The sequence below is a fragment of the Anastrepha ludens genome, chromosome 4 (assembly GCF_028408465.1).
Source record: "Anastrepha ludens isolate Willacy chromosome 4, idAnaLude1.1, whole genome shotgun sequence".
NCBI classification, from domain to species: Eukaryota; Metazoa; Arthropoda; class Insecta; order Diptera; family Tephritidae; genus Anastrepha; species Anastrepha ludens.
In genome coordinates, this window is record NC_071500.1 from 114,468,746 (window position 1) to 114,486,655 (window position 17,910).

The 17,910-nt window shown below is 36.8% G+C and overlaps 2 protein-coding genes across 3 annotated transcripts; one reads left to right on the plus strand and one right to left on the minus strand.

The window, feature by feature from the left end:
• Positions 1-415: 415 nt before the first annotated feature.
• Positions 416-5,608, minus strand: LOC128860684 (Golgi apparatus protein 1). Of its 2 annotated transcripts, none has more exons than XM_054098342.1 (7): positions 4,713-5,608; positions 2,876-3,970; positions 2,297-2,809; positions 1,781-2,149; positions 1,342-1,711; positions 1,161-1,267; positions 416-1,068 (listed from the first exon to the last, which is right to left on the minus strand). In XM_054098342.1, exons 1-7 carry the CDS (start codon positions 5,403-5,405, stop codon positions 898-900), a joined length of 3,318 nt encoding a protein of 1,105 aa, XP_053954317.1. In that variant the 5' UTR covers positions 5,406-5,608; the 3' UTR covers positions 416-897. The 2 variants fall into 2 exon arrangements, with proteins under 2 accessions (XP_053954317.1, XP_053954316.1); XM_054098341.1 differs by having other exon boundaries at positions 2,285-2,809.
• Positions 5,609-8,423: 2,815 nt separating this feature from the next.
• On the plus strand, positions 8,424-10,799 carry LOC128860685 (glutactin-like). The gene is made up of 7 exons (XM_054098343.1): positions 8,424-8,701; positions 8,761-8,913; positions 9,087-9,602; positions 9,682-9,817; positions 9,894-10,084; positions 10,160-10,481; positions 10,539-10,799. Exons 1-7 carry the CDS (start codon positions 8,477-8,479, stop codon positions 10,664-10,666), a joined length of 1,671 nt encoding a protein of 556 aa, XP_053954318.1. The 5' UTR covers positions 8,424-8,476; the 3' UTR covers positions 10,667-10,799.
• Positions 10,800-17,910: the final 7,111 nt, after the last annotated feature.

The window sequence follows — 17,910 nt, forward strand, 5'->3', positions numbered from 1 at the left end:
ACAGTGGTGGAATTTTTGATAGTTGGAATGCTATTTGTCAGAATTTCCACTCAAACGTGTTATATTCAGTCACAATGGTTGTGATTGCAATTCGAACAAAGCCTTGGAATTTTTGTTTTCGATTTTCAAAACGATTGGGGTTTATATTATAGATAATAAGAACACATTTCTCGAAAAGTTATTAGGAACGCTTTATGTTGCTCTGACAACAACATAATATAATTATCTATTTTTTAATATAATAAATTTTTGGAAACTAAAAATGTTCCTCATAATTATTTCTTGATACAAAAATTGCTTGCATAGCCTAAAATTATATTCTGAGTTTTTAAGATTTTCCTTTTAAATATAAAAAAAATTGGGGGTAACTATCAATATTTCTATTCCTTTGCTAAAAATTTCAAACTTTTCGTGATGCAGTAATTGTTTTTCAGTAAATAAAACAATTCATAAAAAAGTATTTATTCATGTAAAGCGTTGCTATGCCAATTACTTTTTATCATATTCTATTATACTAGCACTTTTAACAATATATTATACACTTTTGTTATGCATTCTGTTATATAAAATATATAATCAGAAGCAAACCTAAAAAAAACTCTTACAAATATTAGGACATAAAGGAATTTCATTTCGTTACTGAAACAAATTTTGTGAAAAATCTTTCCGGTATTTAGTTCCAGTAAATTGTTATATAATAATAAGCAATAAGTTTAAATGGAGAATTTTCCATTGTAAGCAAAATCAACAAACAAATGAAAAACCAAATAAAAAAAAAAAAACGTTGCAAATATAAATTCTAAGTGCAGTTATCAAAATAGTTTACATTTTAGAATTAAAAAAGGAAAAAGGGGAATGGGAAGGATTTTTGTTAAAAATTCTATTCTATTGGACAGCTTATTTATTTTTGGTGTTGATTGCACGTTTGGTTATACGCCCAAGGAAGATACCCATCATAAAGATCATTCCAACGGCAGACATAAAAATAATTAAGAAAAATCTTTTCGCCGGTGAAGAAACTACTTGACTAACAAGTTCTTCCATATTTTCTGGAGGTTCAGCCAGTACCTGAAAATTCCAAAAGGTTCAAAATAAGGTTATTAATATTAAATATTAATTATTATTATGCTGGAATATTTTTCTGGAATGTATTTCTTTACCGTGTCCGCATTGCGGAACATTTCAATACGTTTCTGCAATTTCATGCGACAATCCTCTTCCATTGCCTTGGACTGATCCTTCAATAAGACTTGCAGGCACTTCAATTCTGTAACAGCAAATTATCCAGATTTAAGAAAACCAAATAAAAAATGCGATAATTTTTTTTGTTGGTAAACTCACTTCGTCCATTTCCACTTTGTACATTTGAACAGTATCGTAGTAAATCTACAGTGCAAGCTTCTTGCAGTACGGGATCTACGTGTATATCGGCCTTAGCTTCAGCTATCAGTGTAGCAACTTCAACGCGGCAGTCACGATTAATGATCTTGTGATTCAGAAAAGCTGTTTTCAAGCATTCCTCGACCATGCCGTGCTCCTTGCTTTGAAGACTTGCCTTGCAAAGGACTTCTATTTCGGACTTACAGAAATTCTGCAGTAATGGATTGAGTTTGTAGTTCAATGCTTGTTCTTGCAGTATTTTGATCATCTCTTGAGTGCAGTCGTGATCTAAACGGGATTCCCGAAATTTGTCTTTTAAGCACTGAACCACCTGAAAACCGTTTTGAAGTAAAAAAAAAAAATCATTAAATATTTTTCAATATTATATGCTACATTTTACCATTCCGTTTAGTTCCTCGTTGGGCTGTGCAGTGGCTACAATATGCGAGCAATAGCGATCGATATTCTTTCCGCATGCTAGTTGTAATGATGGATTGAAGCGGTAGTCGGTATTCTGCTCAATCATACGATTTACGACAACCAAATGACAGCGTGGATCGAAGAGCGGATCATCTTTGTACGCTTTAAGACAATCTAGCAGGTGCTCAGAGTCGGCGTTGTTGCAAAATTTGTAAGTCATTTCTTTGCAGGTGTTGACGAGGGTGAAGTCCGTGCCGCTATCAGAAAGTTGTGAGCGTTTGATTAGGAATATAGCGTGGTGACACGAGCTTCCGAGACGCTGTGTGTTTTGTTGCAAGCACTCTAGAGCCTTTAATGTAAATAAAAAGAGAATGCTAGGCTTGACTTGAGGTCAACTTCAGGTATAATTGATTAATTGAGCTATTTTATAGCATAATAGACATGAGTAAATGTGTGGTGATTAAGTGATATAAAAGTAACTTGCATTGTTATTCACCTGGCCAGGCCCCTTCTCATCATCGCAAAAAGTCTCTAGCTCTTTCTTGCATGCATTTGCCAATTTCGGATCTAGCAATATGGACTCGCGTTGCTGGTAGAGTTGAGCTTTTACTTGTTGGCGACATTCTTTCGGTATCGAATGACGTTGACCGCGTATTGTGTCATTTCGCATAACTTCGCTCAAACAGGCGACAACCTCATTTTTGGTAGTGCTTGCTGCACAGAAACGCGTCACATGTGGACGGCATGCTGTCTTAAATTTGTAGGTAAAGTGATAGTTCTTCAATGAGATGATTTGAAAATGCTCAATTGCTGCTCGGCATTTAAGATCTTGACGCAAATCTGCGTCGTTTTTATGTGATATCAAACAATCCATCATATCACCTTTATCCTTTTCACCCTTCAGGATGTGTTCACAATGAGTTTGCATTGCGTTCATGCACACAGACATAATGACTGGGTTTAATTCAATATGCTCCGCCTCTTCTTCAGTGTATGCCGAAACGGCTTTCTGCAAGTAATGTACAAAATTTCACAGATAAATGGCTGGAGAGCTGATTCACTTACTTATACTTACTTTACACGTCGGTGATAGTTTTTCGAGATTAGTTTGCAAGCAGTCCATTTCTGCACCCTTCTGTGTGCGGTCATAGCAATATATGGATAAGTCCTCGATGCACTCGTCCTCAACTTCAGGTATAAGATCCACAGCTACTGCTCTCTGACGCATTACGCGCTTCACTTCTTTAAAGCAGTCTTTACGTAGTGCCAAATTGTCATCATCATTGTAGGCGATACGATGTAAGCAAGGTAGTATAAGCGGACCTCGTTCAGGATCCATTTGATTGTCATTAACGTCATCCCAAACATGTTTAGCGCGGCAGTATTTGATCGCGTCGTCATGACAATGCTTGTACAGCTGTGGGTCTAGTTTGAAATCGCGCGCTACAAAATACTGTATGAGCATTAGCGCCTGCTCGCAGTCTGGTCGCATTACCGGTGTTCCAATTCGCTCCATTAAGCAAGACATAACTCGTGCTTCGCCAGCATCTGTATCCCGGCAAGCTACGTCTACGACCGGCTTGCAAGCACGTCGCAGCACTGGGTCTACACGCCAATCCTCGCCCACGTCGGCAGCTTTTATTAGCTTTTCAAGCGAACGTTGACATTGAGCAGTAACTCGACGATCCTTTCTGCGTTTCGCGCGTGCATGCTCCATTAGGCAGTGGATGATTTGGCCGTTGTCTGTGTTACCGATGGCATTCCCCCTGACCGCTTGCACCTTTTCAATTTCACCGCAAAACTTTGGTATGTCATCAGAGCAATCGCTAAGAATTTCCGGCGATAACTTGTAGTCATGCATGAGCATTCGACGGTGATCGTTAATTTCCGTTTGACACTCGGCTGAAACCAGCGAGCCATTCTTCACAACCGACTCAAGACAAAGTAAAATTTGCGCCAGGCGTACTTGTTTGTCCTCGGACACGCCACGGCGACAATGATATTGCTTGATATCCTCCTTACAAGCCTTTGCAAGGCCATGTGCGAGACGGTAATCTTTACCTATTTCACGATCACGCTGTGAAATTTTTTCGACACATCGACGTGTCATTGTTGGATCTGCTTTATTCTTAACTAAACACTTGAATGCAGCAGCTGTGCCGGGCGGTTCCTGAATATAAAAAAATGCATATATTAAGTACCAAATTGAACAAGTGTGTGCATATGTAGACATACATAAAGGTATATATGCAATCATATATTTTTATACCGGCGCACTTGTGCGCAATATAATATAACGGTTCCATATAACAACGTAAAGGTATCGATATAGATATAGACTAATAGATACGTCCATTCCCAGACGTTAACTCGAGCAAAACTTATATATTTCAATGAAACTCTTTGTACAAGATAATTCGGTACTAAAAGTCGGTCAGTAGTCAGGCTCACCTGCTATATAACGTTAATTAAAAAGAAGAAGAAAAAAACGTGATTACGTCTATGTTATAAGCAAAGCAAATTTTCTGCAATTTCGTGCATATGATTAAGCCAAGAAGAGAAATACGACGCTAGTAAATATTTTATAAATTGGCGGTGTCACACCCACTTTTGATTAAATGCTTATATCTCCATAACGACTTGATAAAACTCGTCCGAACATGGTACACCTAGTTTACCGGTCATTTAGATCCGGCATAATTATTATGGACATCGGACAAAAGCCCACCCACTTTTTTTGTTAAGATCAAATTCATGTCATCATGTTGTAAGCTAAAGTTCACACAAAAAATAAACGGCCAGCCATAATTAAATTTTACTAAAATGCGATTAGATAAAAAAATTCAGTTCGGTCCTATAAACCTTCTTTACTTGATTTATATAAGGAAATATGCATATTTAAAATTACACACCTGCCCACATAACCTTCTCCAGTCATCACCACAGACTTCAAAGAATTCCAAATCTTTACGTTGTTGCTCCAGAAGGGTTAATTCAGCTTTGCATCTAACATCCAATGTATCGGCTGCTGTCTCTTGCAAGCACTGCACAGTCTCAATTTGAGACATGCTCCGCCGCTCCAAGTTTAAGCGACCACACTCTAGTTGTTCGATATGAGATCCACAACCAATAAAAAAATCGCCCAATTGATCGAAGTCGGGAAAAAATGTCGCAAAGGCACGCAAAATATATGCCCGACATTCGCTGCTATGTTCCATGCGCATTGCACGTTCATGAATGCAGTTCCACAAATTCACCGCATTGATACAGGAAGTTAGCTGTTGCTGTTGTAAACTGCAGTGTTGTGGCACTAGCTGCTCCGTTACCCATCTATCTGTCAGCATTGCACGTTGTTGCAACCATAAAGCATGTTGACATTTATCCGGTACTGCCTCCAATTGGCTAGAAGAAAAAGTGCTAACACACTCCAAGACCGATATATTATCAGTTTGTTTCAAATGTGCACAAAGTGAACGTAATTCCTTGCATTCGGTTTTATCGATGAGGCTATGCTCCAGTTGTGCTACCGAGGAATTCGAATTGCTTGAATTCGACAGCGTGGCGCCGGCTGTGAGCAATATGAACAAGGCAAATTGCAGGCGCATTTTCAATCTGTAATGTCCCTCTACTCAAGAGCTTGCATATATGTACATATATACAATTTTATACGAGAACTTGGTGATGTGTACAAAATATTCGTGATTCTCCGCGATATATATTTTTAAGTTACATTTACAATTGGTTCTAATAAACTGAAATTTCATAAAAGTGAAGAATATCCAAAGGAAAATGAACACAAAAGTGATGAATGACAGTACTGCGATAAGAATAACAAAAAATAACAACAACAGGTTTGTTCGTTTACATTTCAATTAATCCTTTCCAACTAACTAATTTATGAAAATGAATAAGTAAACATTAAACATATAAAATAAATTATTTTGTTTAAAGGTATTTTATCTTTACGGTATTTCCTAGATTTTTTTGTCGATTTAAAGTTAAAAACGTTTACTTTTCATATGGTACAAATCAGAGCAACGTGTTTGCAATTCTGTGAAAAACTCAAGGCGAATTGAGTACTATGGTTGCACCCAAGGCAAATCCATTAAAGGTGGTGTTGGTAAATCAGCTGATTTGTTTCTTCTTTTCTTTCGGTGTGTCAATGTGTCTGTCAGCACAGAATAAAACATAGCGAATTAAATTTTTGGTTTATACTTTTCCAATACTTTGCCGTGACAATCAAACGTACAAAACATTGTTGTTGGTCTAGTGCCACCAACTTTAACAAATGCGCGTTGTCTGCGCCATTAAAAAACAGTTACTTTATGTTTCGCGATTTTGACAAGTCTGACGTCAGCACAGTTCGCAATACAAAAAAAAAAAAACGAACAAAACAAACAAAAGTAGGAAAACTTATGTGTTTGTGAAAATTCAGTGAATGGCTTGGTATTTTTGTGATTTGTGAAATTTAAACTAATCAAACTATTGTAAACCAAGTGCCGTGTGCCAAATTGTGAAAGCATAAATTAATATAAAGCCTCCAAATGCAGTTTGTTTGCGTTTTAATGTGGAAGATGCCGTGGCAGGAAAGAATGTGAGTGTGTGTATAATATTTTGTGTTTTGTTGTTTCCATTGCTTTCGACTACTCTTCTTCTTCACAAACAAGTAATTCCCCTTCCTTTTGCTTGTTTATTCATGCGCTCTTACGACACGGCGAACTTTGCTCTTACAACGCGCTGTTCGTTTGTTCTGAGTTGACGTTCTGAGCTGACGTCAGACTTCTCAAAATCGCGAAAAATAAAGTAACTGATTTTTAACGGCGCAACCATAGTACTCAATTCGCCTTGACGGACAGACATGGCTAAAAGTCGATTAAAATCTGAAAATAAGGAATCAGTATTAACGAAAAATTTAATGTCTCTTAAAACTGATAAAATAATGACTAAAAATGATGTCTAGAAATAACAGTCATATATGATGGTTATTTTTGATTGAAAATTTCACTTCATTTAGAATTGGATTTTGAAATTGATTCTACATAGAATTTGCTTGCGTATTAAAAATTGTACCAGTTCAATTGGAATTGAGGTCCAAACCATATTGTAATAATACAAAGTGTGCCAGACAGTTTGATGTACGCGCGTTCGAAGTTTCCTTAATTTAATTTTTGATTTTAACTTATACTCTGAAATTTTAAAAGTTCTTGAATACATCGGGTGTTTTTTAAGAGCTTGAGGGCCTAAAATGATAATACAAAATATAAATACTGTTGGAATGCATTTTTTTTATTCTAATCTGGTGTTCTGGATGATTTTATGTTATTTAGTTTTTGAATATGATATCCGGCTACGAGTTACATTGTCCATTCGATCAATTAACTTTTCCCATTAAATCTGACTGCATGGCGTCAGTGGTGGCTTTAATATTGCAATAAACCAATTGTATTTCGAAATAAATAAGGGCCGATGATGCAGTTAGCGTGTAAACCGCAAGTAAAATAGACGAAATGTTCTATTAACTTCGCATTTTTCAAAGTAAATTTTCACTATTTGAAAGCGTTTATCTGGCGATAAACAAAATAATAAATCTCCACAATTCGGAAGCGTTGATCTGCCGTTAAACTATTCACGATGACTTACCAAACCTTACTAAATAGAAATGTCAACACAGTTTGCCATTGTCAGCTGTCAAACCCTAGTTATCGATATCCATACTTCTATACATATATATCGCACTTGTGACGTTAAAGCGTAACAACTCAAAATCTGAACATTTTCAGTAGAGACGAAAAACTGTTTCCGTAAATATTAATAATATAGGTATTACAAGGAAAAAAATATGTAATTGCACGAAAATATCATTAAAAACAATGTAACGGTTGTTTCATTCTTATTTGTTTAGTAGTTGCGCTAAAATAACAAATTTTTGAGTTGTTACTCTTTTCCTTTACTTTTTGAGTTGTTACGCTTTAACGTAACAAGTGCGATATGTATATAACTGGCGCGTACACCCCTTTTGGGTGTTTGGCCGAGCTCCTCCTCCTATTTGTGGTGTGCGTCTTAATGTTGTTGCACAAATGGAGGGACCTACAGTTTCAAGCCGACTCCGAACGGCAGATATTTTTATGAGGACCTTTTTCATGGCGGAAATACACTCGGAGGTTTGCCATTGCCTGCCGAGGGGCGACCGCTATTACAAAAATGTTTTTCTTAATTTTGGTGTTTCACCGAGATTCGAACCTACGTTCTCTCTGTGAATTCCGAATGGTAATCACGCACCAACCCATTCGGCTACGGCGGCCGCCTGCACTAACTTTACTTCATGTTTTATTACCCAACAGTTGCACTGATTTCTGCGAAATATTTTATTCTTTATGTTTTTTCTTGCCACAATTTGTAAGAGTATTAAATGCTTTATTTTTCTTCCAAGTAATTTCTCAATCTCTGCGGTGTGCAAGCTTTGTTTACGGGAAAATCCCCATAAAATCTGTATTCTAAGCTCAGTTGTATAAATTTCATACATACATTCTCATTAATATACATAAGTACATAAGTACAAAAATACAAAAAATAATCTACGCCACAAATCACAACGTAGCAAACTTGGAAAACGACTTAGTAGCCCACTTTAGCACAGTGCATTGCCAGTTGGCTTCAGTCGATCGTTGCATTCGGTATGGTTTCTATTTTAAATAAGTTACTGGTCGTATGCTTATCGCTTATTCCTGCGGGATATGCTGATAGGTCAAACACTGTTGTAGATCGTGATGTGAGAGTTAATTTACGTGGTCAAGGTGTAGTGGTTGGTAATTGGAATACTACAAAATGGACGAGCCAAGCTTATATGCAATTCCGTGGCATACCCTATGCTGAGTCACCTAGTGGAGAACTGAGATTTAAAGTAGACAACGAAATATATGCACATTGCTATTATTAATTACTGTTTTTAATCTCTTTTAGCCACCAGTGCCTCGAACACCGTGGTCGGAAGCTTTTGCAGCCACCGAATATGGCCGAATTTGTCCGCAATTATTCACATACAACCGTTTGCCGGCTGATAAACTACAGGGTGATCTTGAAGATTGTCTCACCTTAAACATCTTTACCAAAAAAGTATGTTGGATCTAAATATGCACTTACATACACATACATATATGTTTATACATACATATATACATTCTACAAATTGAGCTTCAAATTATATTGATTTTGAAGATTTTATTCTTTACATGAGCATTCATATATACATACTGACTCGATTCTATTTGATTATGTGTCCCTCATAGCTAAAAGCCAAACAGCCAGTGATGTTCTATGTTCACGGCGGTAGCTTACAAGTTGGTTTTGCTTCAGATTACCCAGCAGGTTATTTGCTCGAGGAAGACATTGTGCTAGTGGTGATTCAATATCGTCTCGGTGTACTCGGTTTTTCCGGCACGCAAACACCCGAAATGCCCGGTAACCTTGGCCTCATGGACACAATGCTGGCGCTGCAATGGGTACAGCAACACATCTCTGCATTCGGTGGTGACAAATCGCAAGTTACCGTGTTTGGTGAGAGCTCAGGTGGGGAATTGGGCGGGGCGTTGCTAGTGAGTCCCGAAACACCACCACAGACCTTCCAACGCCTCATTATACAATCTGGATCGGTTGTGGATAAATTTGCTGTAAATCAGGAGCCACGCGCGCAAGTGGAACGCGTTTGCCGAGCATTGAAGTGTGAACAGTGTGAGCGCTTGAACGAAGCTCAGCGATGCTTGAAACGAGCGGCTGTGATGGATATTTTGAAGGCGGCGGAAAGTGTAAGCGCGCACTCTGCTTCTTGCCCTCCCCTCACTCTTTGCAGAAAGTAAAACTGATACTAAGTATTTTAAAATTTAGGAACGGTATGGCTTGATTATTGGCGATAATTATGGCACGATTCCACAGCATCCAGCTCAGCTTATTGAGGCCACCAATAGAAGCGTGTCTCTGTTGACCGGTTTTACAAAGCATGATGGCTCGCTGGTGCTGGGATGTGAGTACTGAAATACGCATCTACGTTTCATGTTTTTGTTTTCTAATTAATTGTTTTCTTACTCGCTTCGCAAAAGGGTATTATGACGAGTTCAAAGTGGGGCATGCAAATATGAACGCAGTTACCGTGGGAGAGTTCGCCACTGGTTTGATGAATTGGATGAACGATACAACCGGCTTAACCAACAATGCATTGACGCGATTACTATTCCCTGCGGATCTATGGCACAGCGTTGATCATAAGCGCGCCTTGCCCGCGTACTTTGATGTGAGCCATGAGTCTCGGTTTCATATAGCGTAAATTGTACTTATTTTCAACATTCGTCTTTAAATGTATTTAAAGCTCGCTAACATACTTTACTTCAAATCGACCATGATTGGATTCACAAACAAGCTATTCAGCAAAGCAAACTTCGCACCCATTTATTTCTATACCTTTGACTATGCTGGTGAAAAAACTAATTTTGGATTTGACTTGGGCAATTCGCAGTACCCTTTCAATGGTGGTGTACACCACACGGACGAATTGCTTTACCTATTCCCCACGAAAGAGCTAAATGTTTTGGACACGGAGGTGTCGAAAAAGATGGTGGCCTTGTGGGTATCTTTTGCAATGACTGGGGTGCCAAAAGCGGCTGAAGCGCCTGAAATTTTGCCCATGAATTGTAAGTGTAGTCGCAATATTTGCTATAATATCAATCAGCTTATTATTTTTTTAACAGCGGTAAGAGGCCCTTATTTCCATATAAATAAGGAAATTAAAATGGATGATGACTTATTAAAGGAATTTACCGCAACCGTGGACGATCCGGACAATAAGAAGCTAGATCGCCCTAATAAAAGCTTTTGAAATGAAAATAAAAGCCGAATATGCTCTATGTAAAATCTTATCTTTAAAATCTGTTTTCTGTTTAGAAATACTCGCAACACTTACCATTTTTTGTTAACTTAAATAAATCTTTTGCTTTAATGTTTGCTTCATTAAAAAGTTGTCTCGCATTTCTTTATCGATTTGGTTGGTTGGTATTGTTTGGGATTGGATGAGGGTAAACAACTCTAGGGTTTCCTTAAGCTTTCAAAGCACTTCACTCACATACATATTTATAGTTACACACACTTATTCATATATATTTATACTAAAAAGAAATCGCTGGACTGGCCTGTTTGTAATGTCTAGATTTTGCCATTTTAATTGTTGCTCTGTTTACACCGACTTAACAGTCGGTTAAGGGTTTAAGCCCTCATTGTTAGCTTCGACTGGCACGTATTATGTAGGCACTCGTTTTTTGCCATTCAGCATTTAAGCCATTTTGCTTTAATTTAACCCTTATCTATAGTCTCGCCCAGAATTCAAATAGCGGTGCATACACATGTACATACCCACACATACTAGTACAAGCACGGTACATATCTCACCCGCATTTTGTTGTCTCTACAATTTCATTTTACTTGATTTTTTAAGCGTTCTTAACTTGGATTTGCTGTGACGGTCATGGCGGTCTTTGGCCGCTTTGTCTCCGTTCATAAGTCATCGACTGCTTTGCGTTTGTTGTTTTGCGTATTGCTGGCTTTTCTTTATCGAAACGGATTAAGATTTGCACAAGTTTTGTCGAATTAACAAGTCCAATCTTGGCATTTGTTATAAACTTGCATGGATTCCGATTGCTCACAGGTAAACGCGATGCGCGACTAAGGAAAAAGCGTTGGATTAGAAAATCAGTAGGAAAAAATCAATGACATTTAGCAAGAAACGAGAAATCAATGATGGTTTATTGGCATATGTAAATGGATGACGTACAATTTGGAAGTAACGGAAAAAGAACATACGTTTATCCCATTTCTGAAAAGGTAGTAAAAAATTGAAAAAAAGGTCTATGTAAAAATATAATAATTGTGTGCTTTTATGAAGGGTACTTAATTGTTCACATTTTTAACTTAAATTTAGTTAACGAGTTTTTATAAAGAAATAAAATACAACTTTAGTTAGTAATAATATTATAGTTAATAAATAACTCGAATGGACGAAAGTAATAACACAAAAATTCTTATCAGGAATGCAAATGGACTAACTCGGCAATATTAAGAGCTGAAGCGGTTTTTAATTGCCAGATAAATTGATTTAATTGCAGAAACACATTTCAGAGACTAAAGTTATTTAACATTTCTCGGATATAAATTATATGCAACTAATCATCCCGATGGAGAAGCTCATGGAGGAACAGCCATTATCATCAAAACAAACATAAAGCATACTGAACGACTGCCTTATGTGTCACCTCACATCCAAGCAATGTCTATACAAATTGTTGACAACAATGGACCCATATCAATATCTTCTATCTACTGTCCACCACGACACTTGATAAAGACTGATCAATATGATGATTACTTTAACACTAAACCTACCACGGACGGGTCAAATGACCCATTTTAAACTTTTTGTCAGAAGTTCTTAGAAATAACATTATTAAATCGTCATTTTCCTTCACGACTTTTATTAAAAAATACATCGAATGTATTTTGCAAGATTTACTATTCTCTTGCTAATTGTTTTACCGAGAAATATATGTGATCTTAATAATATAATATATATAATATTTTAAAGACGGGTCATTTGACCCACATTGGTAGGAATAGGAATACATAAAATATCGGTAGGTTTAGTGTTAAGACACTACACAACAGATTCATTGCTGGAGGAGACTTAAACGCAAAGCATACTGACTGGGGTTCAAGGTTGACTAATAAAAAAGGTATATATTTAATTAACGCAATCCATAAAAAAAATTGCAGGTTTATAAGTAGGGGTGAACCTACTTACTGGCTTACGGATGTTAAAAAAATTCCAGATTTAATCGACTTTTGTATAACAAAAAATATTAACCATAACCAACTGAAGCTTAAACCAAGTTATGAACTATTATCTGACCACTCGCCGATAATACTTAACTATACATCAAAAATTGACCCTATAGAGATAACACCCCAAATATTTACAAAGAGGACTGACTGACTGGGATGAGTATCGAAAACACATCTCCCAACAACTCATTCTAAGTACATCTTTGAAAACACAACTTGACATTGAGCGTGGCATCATACATTTTAACGACATAGTTATTAACGCAGGATTCAGATTCACACCGCAGCAAAAACATAGCGCACAAAACACTTCAAATGACATTTCTATTAAGAAGCAAATCAAGGAAAAAAGAAATTTGAGTAAAAGATGGCAAACAACCAGATCTCCTGCAGACAAACAGAGGTTAAACTTAGCTACAAAAAATTTGAAGGCTTGTTTATGTGACATAAAAAATAAGGAAATTGAAAAATATCTAAAAAATTTAACTCCTACACATGACACAAATTATTCCTTGTGGAAATGTATGTACAACAAAAACTTAAAAACCAGATAAAGCTTCAACCCCCACTAAGAAAAGATGAGCTTTTACAAATGATGAAAAAGCAGCGACAATTGGAAATTACTTTGAAAATGTCCTATCGAACGGTGAACATAAACAAATTGACACGATTAGTAATGTTAATACTGATACCATCACAAAAATAAGAAAAACAAGCACACAAGAAGTGATATTTTGCATCAAAACTCGAATTAAACATAAAAAAGCACCCGGATATGATATGCTGACAGGCAAATCACTTACGGAGCTACCAATTGAGGCTTACCTATTCCTTAGAAACGTATTTAATGCAATGTTTCGCTTACAATACTTCCCAAAAGTATGGAAAGTCGCAGAAATCATTGCGCTACCAAAACCGGGTAAAAATCCAACAGCTTTAACTTCATATCGACCTATAAGCCTACTTCCGACTATATCTAAAGTTGCAGAAAAACTTTTACATGACAGAATTACCCCAATACTTGACACGAAAAACATCATTCCAAATCATCAATTCGCTTTTCGAAAAAAACACTCAACTATCCAACAAATAGGTACATCGAGTTACACAAAAAATAGTTTCAGACATGGAAAATAAACGATATTGCTTGCTGTATTTTTGGATGCCCCAAAAGCTTTTGACAAAGTTTGGCACAAAGGCCTCTTGCATAAAATTAGGACAATATTACCACTGGACTATTATTTAAATATCCTTACTGACCGATGATTCTACATTAAATACAATGACAAATACTCACATATACATCCAATAACAGCAGGAGTTCCTCAAGGCAGCGTTCTAGGACCTCTGACATACCACTCCCAGACGAAACTAATTCTACTATAGCAACATTCGCAGACGACACAATTTTATTATCATCTGACAAAAACCTCTCAACCGCAACAACAAAATTACAGATGTACACCAACAATGTAAAGAAGTGGTTTGACAAATGGAGTTTAAAAGTAAACAAGGACAAATCTGTACAAGTAATATTTACGACAAGAACAGAGATTGCTGCTATGCCGATTAAGCTCAACAATAAAAATATACAAATTGAAACATCTGCAAAATATCTTGGAATCCATGTGGACTCAAAATTAGCTTGGAAAGATCATATCAAAAAGAAAATAAAACAAATAAAGGAAAAATTTCGAAAATTGTATTGGCTAATAGGCAGAAATTCTAAGCTCAATATTTCCAACAAACTTTTAGTATACAAGGCGGTCATTAATCCAATCCGGACCTACGGACTTCGAGTGTGGGGAACTGCAAAAAGAACTCACATAAACAAAGTACAGCGACAACAATCAAAAATCTTACGTATAATAACAATGTCCGACAGGTACACAAAAAATGATGACATCCATACTATGTTCAATATACCATTAAACAACGAAGAAATAAAAGCGATATCAACAAGGAATTTTAACGAAATAAACCAGCACAAATATAGAGAAGTCAATGCACTCTCACAACTTGAAAGAAGAACTTTACGTCGTCTGAAGAGAAACCGACCAATTGACCTATTAAATTAAATATTAATTCTCGTATGCTAAAATAACTGTTCTATATAAAATCTAATTGTTTTCCTAAAATATAATCGCTGCATTCGTCTTGGCACTGGTCATGATGAAATATATTTAATAATTTTCCTAACTAATTGTTAAAAAATGTACTAAATGTCAGTATGGCAGATGTATGATTAATGTAGGAATAACAAAATAAAATAAAAAAAGTTAGTATTTCCAACTTCGTTCTTGGATTTTAACAATTTCTGTAACTTTAGCTAAGTTTCAAGATGGTCGTCAAGACCATCTTAAAAATTATAAGTTTCTCACCAAAAATACATTTTCTTCATTCTCAGAAGATCTTTGTTAATCTATGTACGAATTTGGGATATTGCCTGTGCCATATCATTCCAAGCCCAATTTATTGTTTTGGTTGGGCCTTTCAACTTTTTAATCTGCCCCTCAGAGGTTATTTTCCTGACGTTGGATTTGAATTTAGCAATTTTAACACGTCGTTCCTTAAGATGGGCCAATTATCTTTCTAGGTGCAACACACATCAATCAGTATATGATTTAAATCAAAATTCGTTTAAACAAAACTAACACTTTTTAAATAAAAAAAATTTACTCTGTTTGCGTAGAAGCCTCAACCAAAGGATGGGTCGGCTCGGACTCATTCCAGCAATGCAAAATTTCGACAGGCATCGGAAGAGCATCACTAGACAACTTCGCCCTTTTTCGATTTACAAATCCGTTGCCGAAAAGTGATACACGCAAATTTTTCGTCTGGTTTCAATGAAGTGCCGCACGATTTTACTCAATCATATATATATAATTGGCGCTTACATCCTTTTTTTGGGTGTTTGGCCGAGCTCCTCCTCTTATTTGTGGTGTGCGTCTTGATGTTGTTTCACAAGGAGAGGGGCCAACAACCGACTCCGAACGACAGATATTTTTTTTATGAGGAGCTTTTTCATGGCAGAAATACACTCGGAGGCTTGCCATTGCCTGCCGAGGGGTGTTAGCAAGGTATAACCATGCTCGCTGGCGGTGAACCTTGCTCGATAACTTTGTTGTTGCTTTCGCATGCAAATTTTTCGTCAAGTTAGTCGAGCAAAAAGAAAGCGAGCAGAGTGGTGAATAGAAAATGCCTGTTATTGCCTACTAACTTTTTTGCAGAAGTTTTTATTTGTATGCTCCTGAGTACTTTTTCTTTGGATTTTGCTCTTGTGAGCGTGGCTTCAAACGAGGAAAATCTACGTTTGATCAGATTTTGGTAATACCTACGTTAAACCTCAGTAAGGGCCTCCTTACAACAAATCCACAGCTGGTTTTGTCAAATTCACTGGGAGTCGAGTAGCGGTACAGCGATATTCGGAACCTTCTGTTTTTTCTCAACTGTGACCAGCTTTAAGTAGTTCAGTAGTTCGCTAAAGCCTTCGTTTAGCCTGGTTATGCGACTGAGAAAAAGTCTTTAGGTACTTTTCTCCATAATATTCAGATATTTTCTAAGTTGGTTACACAATATATTCCCTATTTGCTTAAAAACACAGCCATAATTGTTAATACTAGCACATCTTTATTTTGACGATTTTTAATTTGTCTTCCAAGTGCATTCGTTTCTTGTAACTTGCAACCTGCCGCAGCGTCTATCTTTTATGACACAATTTACGTTTATTGTACTGTATCGAAAAGATTTGCCGGCAATCGACAATCGGCAACCGGCTGTTACTCAAGCTGGGAGAGAGTGCGCTGCATTGAGAAGTGCAAATATCAAAGTATGTAAGTGTGTGTGCCTGGTTGGGCGTATACTTGGGTGTGTGTGTGAGCATGTGCATACATCAGAATTTTTTCTTGATATCCTTTTTCTGGCTGTAAATATTACATACCACATACAGTATAAGGAATCTGCACCTGTCTTCGTAAATGAGTCCTGGGTGTCGCCGTTGTTCTTCTTGGCTTCTTTCTCGGTCAAAATGAATGACTGTTAGTTTAGCTGACGACTGACTGACTGACTAGTTGTCTGTGTTGACTGCTGTAACTGCATACAATCTTAGCAGCGACCCGCTCAATGATGAGCAACAACATTAGCCATTATAGCCGGTTTAGTGAGCACAGGACACTTCAAGGGAGTGTAGGGTCAGCAAGGTGGTAAAAACCATATGCCCTTCATTGCTTGTAATCGGTTGTGACTTTTAATAAAAACTACACTACACTAATAAAAACTGCCGCTTTGCCAATGTTGCCAAGTATAAGCCTCCCATCGCATTGATGTGCTGGTTTTTTAGATCGTCCTGCTGTCGTCTCAGTACTCCTATTAGACGCAGCAAAGACGCGTGTCGCATGCCATTGCTTTAGAAACAATTTGAACCGAATTAAACTGCAAATCACAACACTAAGTAAGTGTTTATCATACATTTATGCTTGTAAATAAATTTGTTTTAGTATTTCACTTTGCAGCTGAGAGCAGAAAATAGTTTCACTAACAAATGTTCGGACTTAAATTTATCAGCTTACGGACAAACGGCTGTTGCACCTTCGATATGATTTTTTCTGCCCATTCTTCTACCGCATTCATCAGGTCTTCTCCTTTGGCAATCCAATAAAGTTTTTTTGTTGTTGTTGACCTGCTGCCACTTTGGCTACACCTGTCGTCAATTCTGCTACCTTTTTCTTGTAATTTTTTTCGTTCGGAGGTTTTTATGTGTTATTTTTTCATTTGTTCCTTTAATGTTGTTGTTGTTATGCCTGCTGCCGGTGGCTCTCTTGCTACAGCAATCGTTTTGACCTAATTTAAGTATCATCGATTTTTTGCTCATCTTTTTGGAAATTTTCGCTTTTGTGTATCTTGCTTTGCTTTGCGAGATGGATGAACAAATCTCAGTCGATGATTTATTGAGGTTTTGTATTTTGAATTGGTTCAGAAATGCATGTAAACATACATACATAGTTAATATGAAGATTTAGAACGTTACTACTGACAGATTTTATAGTCACTTAATAAAAATTATAGTAAAAGGCTACATAAATTGAACTGCGTTGGAGGAAAATTTTTTAGAGTTGGGGCTTGGCAAAGCATTGATAACTTCCAATTTAGCCTGTATTCATCAGTAGAAAAAGTTTTCGAAAACCGTTTCTTGGATTTTTTCGTATATTTTGGTGCTAAAGGCTGCAGTGAGAT